Below are 18,041 nucleotides of genomic sequence, written 5' to 3'. Positions count from 1 at the left end.
AGCTAATTGCAGGGCATGCAGGCACATATACCTGCACTCACTCACACTAGCGTTTCCAATTAATTCAACAGTATACTCTTTACGGTACCTTTCAGCATCAAAAAGGGTAAATCTAAGGTAGATTGAGTGGCGTACAAGAACATGTATCAAAGCTAAGAACACCAGAATCCATTTATAAAGTTTTTAAAATATCATTATTGAAAGAACTGACACCTACCCAAACTCCTTAGTGTAAAATGTAATACAAATATTAACATGAGTACAGGGACTTTTAGAATTTCTTACACATAATAAACTTCTTGGAGGCCAATAAATTAACTGTTAATGACTCTTTTACAGTGGCGTATGTAGCTCTGGATGCCAAATTAATGTAAATCCATGATGAACAAAAGCCCAGTATAGGTTATATCCTAGCACAGGGGTGGGCAAATTCATTCCTGGAGGGCCGCAGTGGCTGCAGGTTTTTGTTCCAACCCAATTGCTTAATAAGAAGCACTTATTGCTCTAGAAACACTTCTGCTTCATTTTAGTTGTCTCCCTCGTTAAGATTATGAACCCTTATTGCTTATTTAAGTCTTAAACAGCTGCATTCTTGGTTTTTAATTGCTCCTTATTAGCAATAAGATGCAAATGACAAAAGAAACCAACAGTTATCCATTTTGCTTGTTACCCTTTACACCTGAGTGTATTTATCGTGCACTATTTGGTTTAATTAAATACTTGGAAGGAAAGAGAAGAGAAAAAAGTGAAGGATTGAGAATTACCCATCCGTTTTACACTTCAAAGTATTTGGAAGATATCCTTAGAATGGAAAAAAAATCTAGAATATGAGAATGACTTGACATAGCAGAGTTAAAGCACTAACAAGCCATGAAATGTAATTATTGGCAAGGATTGTTTTCTAATTAAGCAACTGGGTTGGAACAAAAACCTGCAGCCACTGCGGCCCTCCAGGAATGAATTTGCCCACCCCAGTCCTAGCATCATTTTCCAATGTCTCTCTGCCTAATGCTGGGACTACCATCCCTTCATCATGGCCAAATGTAAAACACCTTAAAATGCAGGATCAGGATTTACTCCTCTTAAAGCTTTTCAATATATATGCTCAAACTTTGATACGTACAGTATAAGTGTAAAACATCTCAAAGTTCACAAAGACGAGAAGGTGTTAAAGCACCATACTCCAGGATATTAAGTGTTCCATTGCAATACAGCTCATAGAATATTTACCCTTATAGTTACAAAAAAACTGGAATGAAATAAGGGAAATGCTTTTTTTTTTTTTTGTTTATGATTGAACAGTAAAGAAGATTTTGTGAAGTTTGGAGAGCACCCTTCTGTCTTCCTAGTATGAAAGATGGGGTTCATTTAATAACTTTCTGCAACCTGAATACATTATTTAGTTACACTCAATGAAGGTAAGATGAATCGAAGAGGTACACAAGCACTCTGTTTCCAGCTGGGCCCAGTAATGGTGAAATAAATTTTTATACTAATTGCATTTTTTTTTTTTTTTTTTTTTGAAGCAGTTCAATTGCAGATTTAATGCTAAGAATAGCTGATCTTTAACCAATCTGCTAAATATGTTGTACATTAAAGTAAGTTAAAAAGGATAGTCAAATATAAGTCAATTTTAGTATTACATTTTGGCCAAAAAAAAAATTGTATACTTCTAAGAAATCTTGTGGGTCCCAATAATATTTTACTTTGATTGAACTGTTGTTCTTAGTTCCTAACTTAGTTTTTATTTTCATTTCACACACTGCACCCTGTGCTGTATTGTCAAACAACTTGGTGTACTGGGTTTTCCTTTTCTATTATATTTATTCAACATTGACAGGGATATATTTGTGGTATGAATTGTTAATGTGTGTTTAAGAGGAGCAAGGTAGTACTGGGGTGTTGTACTGTGTTAGCCATTATGAATGTAGTGAGAAGTCAAGTAAAATGACACCTTTTATTGGCTTACTAAAAAGATTACAATATGCAAGCTTTCGAGGCAACTCAGGCCCCTTGGGGGAAGTCATCGTTAATTTTCATTACATAATCTAAACTTATTTCCACAAAGAGTTTGTATTCATATGCTGCAAAATTGAGCACATTTTACATAATTTAATGTGTTTGCTTAAGTCACCTACATAGATTATTTTTATTTGTATTTTTATAAAACCTTTGATAGTAAACACACTCTCAAAATGAATATTAGTATAAGTCTGTATTTTACCAAGATGGAGATTCAGGATATTTAACTCCTTGGCTCAGGCCTACACACAGAGTTCAGCACAGGATTTGCTCAGGAAGTGATTGCTGAATGTGATCACACAATCTTGCACATTTGCCATGTTTGAACATTCAGGTGCACCTTGAAGTGCTACCAGCCCTAGAGCATGCATCAATTTATGTGAACTTTGTTGGGCTCCCGTAACAACCAGCAGTTTGAAAAGAAGCCCCATTTTTAATTTTGACTTTTAATTAAAATTAGTGTAGTTGTGTTTGTGTTAACAACACATATCACTGTTTATTAAAAAAAAAGGAATTTAGGGGATATCTTACCTTATGTTTTATTTCTGGTTAAAATTTTTAAATTTCAGTGAAATGAGGGAAATTCTTTGTTTTGTTATTGATTGAACAATTAAGGATATTTTGTGCAGTTGGAGAGCATCCTTCTGTCTTCGTAGTATGAAGAATGGGGTTCTTTTAATAAGTATCAGTGACCTGAGTACTGTACATTATGTAGCTGCTCTCATTGAAGGTAAGATGAATCAAAGAGGAACACAAGCACTCTTTTTCCAGCTGGGCCCAGTAGTGGTGAAATTAAATTTTAAGTATGTAGATAAAGAGTGAGGAAGTACTTTATCTGAACTTATGTACCATTTCTGGGCAAACAGAAATGCTTTCTCTGATTGTTATATAGCAGTGTGTCTGCATATACAGTTCATAAATAAAGTGACTAAAAGTGTTAAAGCAAAGTTATTTTTATGAGCTTACAGTGAAACATTGTTATTTTATTAATAAAAATGAACATTAGGCTGGGTGGTCTAGTGGTTATGGAAGTGGCTTGGAGACTGGGTCAGTGGCTTCCCCACCCATTCTGTGGTTTTAAATCTTGGGACAAAGCAAGACTACAAATTTGTGGTACTTTTCATTTAAGGAACCTATATGGGGCAATATGTACTTTATAAATGTTTTTGCCTGACTTTTGACCCAAGTCTTTAAGATTTAAATTGAATAAAAATCTTGGGTTTAAAAAGATTGAAAAAAACATTTTATTTTTGTGTGGACTCTGCCAAAGCTGCCTATGGCATACTTTCAGTCTTTATCTGGTTACCTTTTGTTGTTGTTGAAACCTTAATTGAAATTTCCCTTCCTGGTCTTAACTTTGACACACATTGAAAGACCTTGTTTTTCTTTATAGCATTACATATTTACGCTCATGCATTCTTTTAAATCAATTCTTTTGAGATCACCCATACTCATGCTGGACATTGTATGTTTAGTGCTAAGCCTAGTGAATTATTGGCCTTAAAGCTACAGTAATGTCAAACACATCTATTTGGCTATTAAAAACAAGTCAATAACCTCATTCACAAACCATTATTGGGCGGCACGGTGGCGCAGTGGTAGCGCTGCTTCCTCGCAGTAAGGAGACTTGGGTTTGCTTCCCTGGTCCTCCCTGTGTGGAGTTTGCATGTTCTCCCCGTGTCTGTGTGGGTTTCCTCCCACAGTCCAAAGACATGCAGGTTAGGTGCATTGGCAATCCTAAATTGTCCCTAGTGTGTGCTTGGTGTATGGATGGATGTGTGTGTGTGTCCTGCAGTGGGCTGGCACCCTGCCCAGGATTTGTTCCTGCCTTGCACCCTGTGCTGGCTGGGATTGGCTCCAGCAGACCCCTGTGACCCCATGTTAGGATATAGTGGGTTGGATAATGACTGACTAACAATCCATTATTAGTTAATAGGTATTTATATAAATATTGCTCATATCCATTCATTGAAAGTCCTAGCACTCCTCTCTGTAACATTAATTCTTTTCTTGAGATACTATCCCTTCGTAGACTGACTGAGATGGATTCTACCATACTAGTCTCCCTTTATATGAAATCTGACCTGAAGGAGACATGGACTGGATGAATGCTTCAAAGCCCAAGGCCCAGATGTGCAACCCCTGAAGGTTCTGGCCAACATGTGGGTTCAATTTCAAGCTTCATGTGTGGAGATGCTCAGTCCTCCTGTCACTTCAACAAAATTCATTCCCTCAACAAACTAATTGAATACCCTTCTTTTAAAAACAGAGCAAGGACTCGGGTGACTGTGCTAATTACTATTCTGTGTCACTAGTGAACATGGAAAGGAAATTGCTGGATGGATAAGTGCAATCTGTTATTCACAGATTTGGATATCTTCCCCAGACTGGATTTATCTGTGGTTATCAATCAGTGGATAAAGTTTGAAGCCTTTTACACGGAAGTAGCCCCAAGTCTAAGCCATCCAGTGCCATTCTTGGTGCTTGATGCTGAGAAAGTTTGGATTATATAAATTAGAAGTTTTTGTGGCAAGTCATGCATTCTGTGTGGTTTGGGGAATGCTTTATTGGTATAATTAAGGCTGTATGCTTCTTACTATGACAGTTATAATTTCTAACTGGAATATTTCTCATCCCCTCTACGTTTTTAAAAGTGCTAGGCAGGAATTCCTCCTTTTCTCTAGTACTTTTCAGTCTTTATCTATAGCTTTGTGAGCTCCAGAATTAGTTACCCCTACTTCCACTTAAGGCTCCTTCCACAAGATATCCCTATATTCTGGTGATATTTTATTCTTCCTTAGCAATACCCCCAATAATTTCCCTGATATTCTTAGTTTATGTGGTTCCTCTGAGCTGTTCTTTGATTATAAAATGAATTGGTCAAACTTGACACTGCTTCTCTTAATTGCCCTTTGTTGGCAATGCATCTTTTCTTCATTCATACTACTGACCACTACGCTTAAGTATCAAGGTAAAGACATCTATAAGTTTCTGCAGGGTACCATCACTATTGTCAGGATTTTAATAGGGTTAAGAATGTTTTAGAATCTTGGTCATTTTTACCATTCTAGTATAAGTTGTCAGTTATAACAAATGACTATCGTTCCCCTCCTCAAGTTTGTTAGTGTGATATTGCCGCTTACACCTACCATTTTGCATTAATTATTGGTCTAACTCTTGAGGCTAAAATATAAATTTTTTTTTTTATGGAGTAGAAAAAGGCCAATCATTAAACACTACACACTTATCTTTGACAAAACTAGGGAATGTATCCATGTGCAAGCCCAGTAATAAAACTGAAGCTGTGACATTATATCCAGCCTGACCACGGTTGACCTCGCCCTATTATTCCTTGTTTATGGCTTCCAGTTGATATCGGTTTCACTATGATAAATAAATCTCCACGCACGATGCTCTAACATGGATCCCTTTTTTTCCATATACATTGGGAAAATGGTGTAGTTTAGAGAGGCATTTATGCTTTTGAGCAGTCTGGCACACACATACTCCAATCATTAATAATCTGTCTCATCACATTGGAGGTACATTTGCTGCTTTTAAAGCATGGGCACTTTGGGGTATCCTATCACTTGGTGATATTTTTGATGATTTCAGACTGCAGGCTTTCCAGTTACAGTTTAGCTTTTATGTTTAATTTTCTTCATTTTTTTAATTGATCTACAGCTTACATCTGTTTGTAAGGAATCTGTGGTTTCAATATCCTCAACACTTCTCTTCCAACCTTTTATAGTTTTTCCCCATCCACTACCCCGCCACTCTTTTTTTTAGTTTCCATAATTTTCAATATACCCAATTTAAATTTGTACACCATTCATATACTTCCCCAAACAAGCATTATATCATGAGTCGGGTTACCAACTTATATCGTCATTTTTGTTCTCTGAATGTTCTGTCACCAGTAAGTTTTAGGAAGGCCTCCAGTTTTAACTTTGTGGTCTATCATTTGTAATTTTTTGTCTTTTTTAAAATTTTTTTATTAATAGTTCTTTCTATCCTTACAGTGTAGCATTTAGTGCCTTATCTCTCAGACAAGTGCTGTGAAAGTAGTTCTAACATTTTACTGAAATTTACATTTTCGAATCTCTTTCTCCCCCCCCCCCCCCCACTTTCACTCACTCACTCACACACACACACACACACACACACACACACACACACACAGAGAGTTCCTTTTTTTGTAGCATGAAACTTCTTGAACTTTCCTTGGCAAAGATCAGTACGTCGTTTAGCCACTACTTCAAGAAATGATGTGATGTGGCGCAATTTGTTCAAGTCTGGGTGTCCTCTGGCCACTGCCACAGTGCTAGCTCTTAATTTCTATAGACTTCTGTTTCTTCTTTCAAAGTGCTGGCTGTGGTGCTGTTTCTCTTTCCTTGGGATGCTCAGTTTTTTCTTTCTAATGCCAAGCTGTACTTGGTGATTAAACAGGACTGAGTCTGATTTGGGATTAACGGCAAGAGGTAAATGCTTGTGGGAAGAGCTGATGTTGTTTTACTATAGTGTCAAGCAATGGTAAAGAATCCTTTTCTGTTTCTATCTCTATGCATATCTGATACAAAATAAATAGAAGAAAAAAAAAATCAGTTTCTTGAACTGTGTTGAACATAATTTTGATATTAAGAAACTGAGTGATAGCGCATTGCCCAAACCAGTGTACCAAACAATAAGGCTTATTATTTTTTTTGTTCATTTATTTTTTATTTATTTTGATGTATTTTACATTGGTTGAATAATTAATTAGGTGTTTGTTTTAATTCCTTAGGCACTGAAGCAGAAGAGTGTCACAGAAATGAGAAGAAAAAAGAGGAAGCAATGACACTGATAAAAGAGGGTATGTTCTTAAGTGTCAGTTCTATTTTATGAACATTTTCAGTTCTGTAGTTTGGTTGTAGATATGGTAAAATGCAAATCACCTCATTAAGCATCTACTGTATGCGTATTATTACATTTATACAGTAGATACTCTATGTTCATGCATACGTTTTCCTTTCCTCTGTACCCTTAGTCTGCTTTAACTAATTCCAGATTTGAAGCAACTGGAGCCTTTGTGAATTGGACCAGTCCTTTGTGGGGCACCTTCACATAAACACCCACACTTGCTTATACTAGGCCAGATAAGGATTGCTTTCATGCACTATGCATGCATATATGTGGAATATGGAGGATCACTGGAATATGCAGGTGAAAAACGACACATATGAGAAACATGGAAAGCCAAATTAACACAGAGAGGTATCTCAAAATTAATGTTATATATCTTAAATTGCTGTTCATCTCTTTACTTATTTCAAAATATCCCAATATCTCTATATTTTGAGATATCTCAAATGTATTTTAAGATATCTCAGAATACTAGCTGTGCAATTTAGGTTATTTCAATTGCATTTTGAGAAAACTCTGATTGACCCCATATGCATTTTAAAATTGATTTTGAGATATGTTTAATGACTTCCTGTAAAGTTTTTTTTTTTTTTTTTCTCAGTAGAACGCCTTCTGTTCATCTCTTATTTCAAAATATCCCAATATCTGTATATTTTGACATATCTCAAATGTATTTTAAGATATCTCAGAATACTAGCTGTGCAATTCAGGTTATTTCAATTGCATTTTGAGAAAACTCTGATTGACCCCATATGCATTTTAAAATTGATTTTGAGATCTGTTTAATGACTTCCTGTAAAGTTTTTTTTTCTCAGTAGAACGCCTTATCTATTTTAAGCCATCTCAAATTATGTTAGTAACAAACGACAGCCTATTCTGTTTTATTTTTCTGAATGTTGTTATAATTTTGGCTTTTAAAATTGTTTGCTTTAATATTTCATTTTTATTATGGGTGCAACCATTTTGTATTTTTAGATTTTGTTGGTGGTGCCATTGTTTTGTGTGTGGTTGGTAGGCAGGTGATGCACATGTCTTGTGACTCCTGACATCATGGTGGCCATGATGCACAAGGTGTCTGCTTGTATTAAGCAGGTTTGGGCTTTAAAACTTCTTATATGGATGTCTCATGAGAAAAAAAAGCTTAAACAATTAAAAAAAAAAAAAAAAAAAAAAAATTATGGTAAAATTCATTTTGGCCTTGAACTATGGTTTCTGGTTAGTGTCTTGGCTTTAAGAAAAGATTTAACAAACCTCTGCGTAATAGATCCTTATTTTGAACCTGACTGTCGCTTTAGCTAAATCCCGTAAGAAGATGCTTGGACACTTGTAATGCACTCATAATTACATTCAGTCTGACTGGACTTTTTTAAACTGAAGAGTTCAAACAATTCAAAACATATATACCATATCTAAAAATACTGAAAAAGCTTTTGTGAAAAAAATATTTGAGATATCTTAAACTGTGTGTTGGAATCTCAAAAAGTTATTCAGGTATAGTATATTAAAATAAGTTTGTCTTTTTAAAGATATATTAAAATTTATTTCGGGTATCTTGAAATCAAATATAAGATAGCTTGAAATAACATTTTAAGATCTTTCAGAAGGGGGATCCTCAATTTAATATAACTGGAAATAAATTTGATAAGCCCAGACAGGGAAAAACATGATTTATTGGTGAATAAATGAGACAATGTAGGGTGTGCACAGTACCAGCAGCGACTATTCTACTGAATAAATAAAGAAGAGTGGATTGTCTCAGTGTTAGGTTGAGTCTTAAGGGAAATATAAGGTGTACTGGTAGTTGGGGTCACACACAGACTGTGGAAGAAGCACATGAATATGTCACATATCTGGCATCAGCTTTAACAACTTGTTGTTATCCCAATATTTAAGTTATTTCATACACACCCAAATGATCACATTCCTCTATATAAATAATATTAAAACAGTATGTGATGTCCATTCAGGATCCTGTTATGTATGAAAAGACATTCTGCATGGTTACTTTTGGTGAACATATAGGCAAATGAAGCCCTTTGGTTACTTTCCTAGTACTAAACCAATATTCTTGATAGACTGGCTAAGCCTTACTTGATGAACAAGCACATACAACTTTTAAAACAGTTTATTTTTGTGTCAAACCAGGTAACTTATCAGCCCCTCTGTCAGAAAACACATTGGAAATGTAACATGTTGTTTTCAAGTTTGTAGGCCATAATTGAGAAAGCAATAACAAAAAGGTGAAATACGTAAGATAAGGTTTTGAACCAACGGAGTAGCTACCAGTTAATATGAGAAAATGACATTGGATGTTCACTAGTTCAAGGCTCTTGATATCTCCCTCCTTCATTATTTGAACAACATTGTTAGAGGCACTTATTACATTCTGTAAAAAATTCTGCCATGTGTTCATCCTTGTCTATACTTACTATGTGAAGCTTGTGCCTAGACTGCAATGTGAAGTACACGCACTGTCAATGACGAAAACCATGTTTATTTGTGGCTGCCTTTTCGATCGGGCGTGTCAATATTCCCCTAGTCAGGAGGTGACAATGTTTGGTCAGTGCTGCAAACTTTACAGTTTCACAACAAAGGAAGTGAATTGTGTATATGATTAAGTGAAAGATTACCGTACAACAGTCAACAGTAGCAGGCAGGTGGTACAGATCAGCTAGTGACAGTGCCTGTTATTAATGGCACTGATGAGGTGAGGTTAGGAACATGCGTTGATACAGTGCATTTCTGCACCCACCACATGACAAACCAACTCAGGATGGGTAGATATAATATTCTCATGACTGGGTGACGTACTTGATGAAGTGATATACTTTAAATATTTTTGCATGAGTTTCTTGCGCTTTCATGACCTGTTACGTTGTATTCAGCCCTTCATTCATCATTTTGGCACCCTCGAAGTTTGGCATTTTGGATACATGGCACTAAATCCACATTGGCACTTAGTCATGAAAAATTCCAATTGTAGAATGCAGTGAATAACCAACTTACTTGAGCCATGCAAGGGGTCTTGTTTCTGTGTGTGCTTTCTGGCTCTTGAGACCAGCGTGGATGTGTGCAGTAAAAATCAGGCTTACTTCTCCTTGGATCAGTGCTGCATGGAAGAAAGTTGGAAGTTTAAAGTGAATTTTCATTTGATGGACTTTTTTTATGTATATAACACCTAGTTTATGAGTATGCATGTTGGATATAGAGGGTAAGATGCTTACAAATAGCTAGTTGAAGTCCTCATTTAAACGTGTCACGTAGACATGTGGTAAAGTTTTCAAAGCTTATTGCAGGATTTGCCATAGCTTTCCTTGCTTGAGATTCTATTCATCTTCAGTCATGTTGAGTTTGGGGCTCTGAGAAGGCTAATATAATACTGTTGGTGTTTCAACAGCAGATACTTGCACCAATTAACTCTTAATTGTGTTTGCAGTATGTTTGGGTTTCTTATTTTGTTAAAGGATGAGGCTTTTGCCAATTAATCATTTCACAATGGTACAGTATAATGAATAAAAATCTTTGTTTTTTCAACAGTCATCATTCCAATCATTTTGATCAGATCCCCCACACTACTGCTTTGATACATGGACATTTTCTTGTAAATGTTGTAATGAGCTTATATGACAAAAGAGAAAACACAAGTGGGATGATGGTAATGGCAAAATATCACAGTGTCCCACAATCCTTGGGTGCTGCTCATCTAGTTCAGACATTCGCTCAAAGTTCTTAAATGAAAGTAAGAATTTTGAATGGTTTATGGAAACAGCGCACTTCCATTGGTCCACATATGCCATTTACTAACTTTAATATTTGACAATAGTTTTACCTCAAAGAACACCAGCACTTTTGTGTATTTTGATATTTTTGCAATTTACTTTAACCATATCATTGATTTGAGTCTTTAACTTGTCATTTGAGCTGTTTCATTAATGGGAGAAAAGATGGGTAATCCTGTTGTCTGATGAATAAGATGGCAAGTTGACAATTTCTGCATGTGTCATATGGACATGATGCTTCATAACCACAAAGCCCCATAGAAAACCAAAATGTTTTCAGTGAGAGTGAGGTTTGGATGTAGAATTCAACAGCTAGCTTGTGTAAGCTAATGCCATACCAAGGTCCCTGAATGGTCATGTAGACATAGTTTAGTTTATACAGTAGGTCAAAGAGGAGTCAATTGATTATATGGAAGAAGACCTCCAAGTTTGGTTCTCTGACAATTTACTTGTTTGGATACTGAAAATCCCTTGTAGCAGTCTTGCAGTCCAGTCCCCAAATAATGCATATGTACAGTAAACAGACAGCCTGCTTCTAAAAACTGAAATTCTCATTTTAATCAAAACTGGATGATTTCTGATAGAAAGTGAGCAGGTTTGCTTTTCAAATAATCACAAAACAACCACCCACTCACTGACTGACCACTTGATTTTCCCATTGCCTGTGTCTGGGCTTGTTTTTGCAAAGGCTAGTCTGAAACCACTGGCAGGTTACTCTGTTAGCAGTCATTAACGTAGCGGCAGTTGAGTGAAGCGGAGCTTTTGCAAGGCCTGCGTGTTCTCTCAGCCTCCCCAGTGGCTGTCACACCAGCTCCTTGGAGACCTGAGACCTGCAGTGGCAGACATCTCCTCTGCCTGCCACCGCAGGCAGCAAAAAATCCATACAATATGATACATGCTGGCCTGTCTTCTTATCCTCATTTGTTTACCGCACAGGTTGGCAGTTTATCACTATAGCAGGATTATTTTATCATTAGTTTGTGCTTTGTTTTATTTAGCTCCTGGAATGGAGTACATTGTCATTAATTCATTAATTAGTTAAGTCCATTAGTTAGTCCATTAATCTATTAATCTAAAACTACCTACTTCCAGTCCTTAGGTAGTCTTGTTTATCCTGGTTTAGACTAGCAATCATCTCAAAGAACTTTTAACGGAAGAGTATTTTATATGGTGCCTTTCACTCCCATATTACAAAAGAAATTCACTTAATATTTATATAGTGCATCTTGTATTGAAAACTACTAAAAGTGTTGTCCATTGTTAACTTAAATTTATATTCTTTTGTAGTGAGCACCATTACAATACACTAATACACACTCGTCATTATAGAAAATATTCGCAATGAACATTTTCATTAAACACTACCAAGAGAATTTTATGTTGCACCACATAGAATGCTGTAGCGTTTAATAATTGTAGTGTCTTTTATAGTGGGCACCATGAGAAAATCACAATAGATATTTGTGTTTTCTCTGTTACAGTGAGTGTTGAAGTGGCTGATGGGTCCTGGAGTGTGTGCATGTAAATGGTAGGACCTTGTTTGGTTTCTATTTCTTACGTGCCATCTGTTGGCACAGAAAAATCAGTGTCTTCTTTTTTTTTTTTTTTTTTTTCTTTTGCCCCTGTCTGGCAGCAGTTTCCCCCCCGCAGATCTCTGGCGCTTATACCAATTTTTTACAGGCACCTTGCCAACTTCACTTGCTAACTGCAACCTAGCCACAGTCAAATTCTGCCTACCCCAACCCCCACCTACCAAAAAAAAATCCGCGTCTGGCCAATTTGGCACAAACCCAGGGCAGTGTCGGCAGTATCTTCATGCCCTCCTACATGTCATTATATTATGCTGCTTTTAGAGTAGATTTAAAAACCAGTTCTGGTAAAATATAAAACTATGTCAAAATATATTACAATTCCTTAACCAAACAAAACAAAAAAGAAAGATGGGAGATAGAAAGGTTACAGTGTGAGGTGCAAAATGATGAAACAGACTGAGTGAGAGGTAAAATGTGTTGCTGCCTAATCATTACGAGGCTTCACTAGTGTCAACTTAGCAAGCATTACTCTAGATTTTACAGTATCAAAGACATATATTCCGTTGCCTAAACAATACAATCCAGAATCTGTTAACGTAATATTTTTTTCAGTAATCTACAAAACATTCTCTGTGTACACTTTTGCCGTGTAAATGACTGAAATCTTTAAAAAGTAGTTACAAACTAAAAAGTTGCAGAAAATTTTGACTATTCAATACAGGCCATGATTTACAGAAACCGAACAATTCCCATTTTCTCCATTACAGTCACAGTCCACTGTAGCTTGTGAAAAGTAATCTTAGTTGTCAGTTTGGCTTCTCTCAGCATTTATTTCAGGTTATGACTGTTCTGAAATTATATCATAGGCTGCTGTCACCCCATCAGTATTTTTCAGTAACTTTTAACCTGGAGTTCTTTTAAGCCAGTGTTGCATTACACAACTTATAGTTGTAGGGTATGACAGATTTGCTGATCGCAGCTGCTGATCTTGTTGCCAGACCATGTCATTTTGAATGACTAAGAATCTCTGCCCATGTCACATTTATTGGCTGAGTGACAGCCTTCTAGCACATTCTCCTTCACCCCTTTTTCTGATGGCTTTTATTACTTGTTGTTTGATGGAGCCAGCACTGTATGAAGGGTTAACAGCTACAGTGAGTCCAGCTGCAGTCTTGGTAAAATGCAAGACAACCAAACAGGTGAACTTCTCTTCTGTATGGGATATCCAGAGTGCCGTGTTCCGTGTTCCTCATCACTACATTAAATGCATTGTACTTCCAGAAGAACATTGATTGGTTGTCAGCTCTCTTCCACACAGAGCCTGCCCTTATAACTAAAGACAAAATCAAACCTGTTTGATTTTATTGATGCGTGTCTGACTAGTTGGTGTGAGTTGCTGCTTATGTCACATTAGTCGACCAGCTTCCTGTGAGCAGGCCACCAACTGCCTCTGACATGGTAGCATTATGTAAAATTAAGGCCACAGCTGAAAATCGCTGGAAAAGTCATGTAATGTGACAGCTTCTGCTTCGTCAAGCATTTTTTCATTGTGCAAGTGAATTCTTCTTCCAGGTGAATTTAACTACTTGAAAAAAACTGTGATTGGACATTGTTGGGCTCTGTTCGATTGATTAGATATAATTTTACCTAAGGTCTATGTGACCTTTGATTGTAGAAGAGTATGAGAGGAATGCACAATGCTATAGGTGTTTTGGGTAAAGTAAGGAACTGCTGCCACTTGCATGACATATTGAATGCTGATGGAGGTGTAGGCACAGCAGCAATAGTCGGGATGAGGTGCTTGAATAAAAAAACCCCAGGAGCTGTGTATGTCTGTCATTAAAGGGAATAGTTAATGAAATGTGTGTGAGAGAAGAACTCTGTACTATGAGCATGAGATATGGCCAATGAACGTGGAATAAAAGCAGATGTGGAAAGAAAGTTTGACGTGGAGTGTCACAGAATTAAAGGATGACCAATGATGATGTGTTATGCTTAGGAGAAATAGGCTAAAGTGTTTTAGGTTTGTGAAGCACTAATCAAAGGATGATTTGGTGAGTGGAGGTAAGGGCAAAGAAGACATTGCTAGTAGATAGTGTTGCGTGATATGAAAAGAACAGGCTTAACCAGGAGTATGCCTGGCACTGTGGAAAGAGGAGGATAACGATTTGTGGGGTAATTGGATAACCTGGGTAAACACTTGAAAAGGGCTAATAACCAGTCATGATGATGATGTCTTTAGCACTTTTTATCCATAATTATTTCAGTGATTATAAGGTACAATGCTGCATTGCTGTAGCAAAGCTTCCAAGACTTGGATTAAAATCTCCACTGTCTATGTGGGGTATATATGTTTTCTTCATGGGTTTTCTTGGTGGACTGCAGGCTCCTCTCACACTGGAAACACTTGAATGTTAAGTTATTTGGTGGTTGTATGATTATGAATGTGCCTGTGTTCATGACCTTGTCCCATCCAGGATAGGTTCCCAGCTTGTGTTCTGTACTACTGGCATAATATCTAGTTCTGTGACTCTGTATTGGAATACAACATTTAAGCAAATAAATAGCTAAATGGATGGAGTGAGTTTGTGTTTTGAGAATGAACCCAACAGTAGGCTGCCATGATTTTGTTTAAGCTTCCAGCTTTTCTTTTGACGCTGCCAAGACTATTGTATGATCTTGTAATGGATGAAATTGACTCAAGAAACAGACTGCTGGAAGGATATTCAGTAACCTAAATGTATAATGTAAAGTTGACTAACTGACTAACTCACTCACTCATCCATCAACAAAAAAAATATTTGCCATTTAGTGAAAAGCTGAAAATTTTCAGGATTGCACATCTAGATTAGTAGGTATCTTATAAGAAAGGACATTTCATTCATATTTAGAGAGAGAGAAAAAAACGCACACTCCTTGACGGCTTTGATTGAAATTTGGTGATGTTTTAGAAAAAAGAAAATTATCTGACACATACCTTGCACTGTGCTGACTGGGGCTTTATGCAAAGAAAGACACAACAGAAGTGATTGACAGCAGTACTAACCAATAGGGTGGACAGAAGACTGAAGAAGAGGTGGTGTCTTGGACAGGAAAAACCAGACATAATCATATTTGGTGTCTACAGTCAGGTATGAAATGAAAAGAGAAAATACAGTGAAGCTCAATGGTTAGCAAGTGCAGTGTAAAGCGCCAGGGAGGGCACCAAGCACTGTGGCAATGAGTGTAGGTGTTGCATCATTAGAAGACAGAGACAGAATAATTTCTTTAGGTCCAAGCCCAGGGTGACGGAAAGCGTAAGTTTAAACTTAACAGGTCCCACATGGGCTACTCCATTGTAATATTCATTTGCATCTGTGGACTAGCGCACCCTACAACATTTTTTACATTTATTTGCAAGTTTGCTTACTTTGAACAGGGATGCCCCGCTCTCCACTGCTTTCCACAATTTTAACATACTTTTACCAATTACACTACTGTTTCATTCTCACCCACTTTCAAACAGCATACAAGTCATTTATGGCTTTAAATCCACCTCACTTGCCCAGTATTTTGTCCTCTGTTCTGTACAAACTACCTGCAGCTCCACTCTTGTCCTCCTTCTACTTGACATTTTCAAAGAAGATGCCTTCGAGTTCCTTCAATCTGAATGAACTGTTGAAAGAGCAAAATATCTAAGACGCTGTCAAGTTTTCTGGGTGTTAGAATAATGCTCCAACACAGTTGCTACAATAGTTTTATTGTGGCACTTAAAAAAGTCTCTTTGCCCAGTTCTCTCTTGGCTGTCTTTTTCCGCAACTCAGAAACTCAGATGTGACAATATACTTTAGTACCTGTGGACTTTAAATGGAGACCCCCTGGTCATTTCAAGAAACTTCCAAAACCTAGTAATGGCAGTTATTTTTTCTTTCACTTCAGGTACTAGAGAAAAGAACCCTAAAAGTAAACTTAATTTCATGGGCAGCTTGAGTGTGTGACCCATTAGTGATATGTAAAACGTTAAAGTGCATTGTAAAAAGCAAGAACAAAAAAAAGCTTCAACATATAATTAATGAAAAAACAACTGAAAATTGTAAACATCTAATAATAATACAGTGAAGGAAATAAGTATTTAATCCCCTGCTGAATTTGTAAGTTTGCTCACTTACAAAGAAATGAACAGTCTCTAATTTTTATTAAAGTTTTATTTTAATAGAGAGAGAGAGAATATCAACCAAAAATCCAAAACAAACACATTACATTAAAGTTATAAATTGATATATATTTTCTCTCAAAGACATGCCAATTTGATCCCCTACAACACAGCCAGAATTCTGGCTCCCACACTTTACAATTAATCAATTACATATACTCCTGATTTCAATTCATTATGTGGAGAAAGCACTCCTGTCCATAGAATCAATTTCTTCCGTTCCAAACTCTCCAGCACCATGGGCAATACCAAAGAACTGTATTTCTTCCATTTCTGAGTAATCACACCAACAGTTGTCTCCTTCTTACCAAGCTTCTTGCTGATGGTCTTGTAGCCCATTCCAGCCTTGTGCAGGTCTACAATCTTGTCCCTGACATCCTTTGACAGATATTTGGTCTTGCCCATGGCATCATAACTGGGGAAAAAAATTATAAAACGAGTAATGATACTCAGAAATCTGGACATTATCAGGCCAGTCTCAGTACCAACTGTGTTATTCTCAGAATAACAGGCTTATGAACTATATTCTGTAAATGTTTCCAAAGATAACATTGAGTTGCAAGCCAATACATTTACAAACTACATTCAGAGAGCAATAACATGATACAACAGGTTACACTGGTCAGATGTTATTAAATTACAGAATCACAATTACGCTTGTAACTTGAGGCCAACAGGTTGTTACAAGTGCATCTTCAAGTAAAAACAAAATAAAAAATTAACATTTTCTTAACTAGTAAACAACACAATTTATATTAAGTGATCAATCTTATGGAAAACTGACTGAGAAAGTGTGACAAAGAGAGTATTAATGCCAGGGTCAGCACGATTGCTGTCATTGCCATGTGTAGACCTCCCAATATGCTGACCCTTGACCTTAGCTTTAACTCCAGGGTGGCCACCTCTCAGTTTTTCCCATATCAGAAGAGGCATATTTTCTACATTTATCCTCTCTGGCACAAGTGTTCAGTTAAAGCTGTGCCCTATGTAGATAGGTCTGGTATCAATATTTCTCCTTTTAATATGCATGGTTTTATGAATCCCTTTGTCAGGGGTATCAATCTCTGTTCCTGGAGTTTAAGAATGGCTGTAGATTTTCGGTCCAAGAGAATTCTTATTTCTTGCTTGAAAGTGGTAAACAGTAATAATGAGTTTGATCCCAATAAGGAAATTCAATGTGTAATCCATTGACAAAACAAACCAATAAAGGAAAATGACAACAGGCGCCTTATACAGATAAACCTAATGTAGTGCACCAAAAGACGAGCTTTTCGGGGTAGGTTTCAGCAGAACTGGCAGGTGTGAAAGTGACACCCGCTGTGCGGCCCCAGGCTGCAGCTGCCAGGGAGTGACACGTTAATGCCAGGGGAACACCCTGGGGATTTGTTTTGAAAGTATTTTCTATGAGTTTTCCCCTAACAGTTGCAAGTTGGGAAATTTCTACTTCTTATGGACTTCAAGCTACATCTCCTGGGAGTATTTCACTATATATGTTAATTTTTTTTGTTGTTGTTATATTTTAAGGCCAGTGTTGCCTCCCTAGCCCTTTCTTTCTAGAATATGCCACTGAAAATCTGTGCTACACCCCCCACCCCCACCTCTTGGCTTGAGTCG

The 18,041-nt window shown here is 36.9% G+C and overlaps 1 protein-coding gene across 1 annotated transcript in view; it reads left to right on the top strand.

The window, feature by feature from the left end:
* The window catches only part of LOC114648203 (ataxin-7-like protein 2), a 53,896-nt gene that overhangs the window by 1,440 nt on the left and 34,415 nt on the right, over positions 1-18,041 (top strand). Inside the window, exon 2 of the mRNA XM_028797094.2 lies at positions 6,806-6,874. Coding sequence (XP_028652927.2) covers positions 6,806-6,874 — 69 coding nt within the window. The remainder of the gene's footprint in view (positions 1-6,805; positions 6,875-18,041) is intronic.

The sequence above is a fragment of the Erpetoichthys calabaricus genome, chromosome 3 (assembly GCF_900747795.2).
Source record: "Erpetoichthys calabaricus chromosome 3, fErpCal1.3, whole genome shotgun sequence".
In the NCBI taxonomy this organism is placed as follows: domain Eukaryota; kingdom Metazoa; phylum Chordata; class Cladistia; order Polypteriformes; family Polypteridae; genus Erpetoichthys; species Erpetoichthys calabaricus.
Note: the sequence above shows the minus strand (reverse complement) of the source record. Positions and strands in the feature narration are given on the sequence as shown.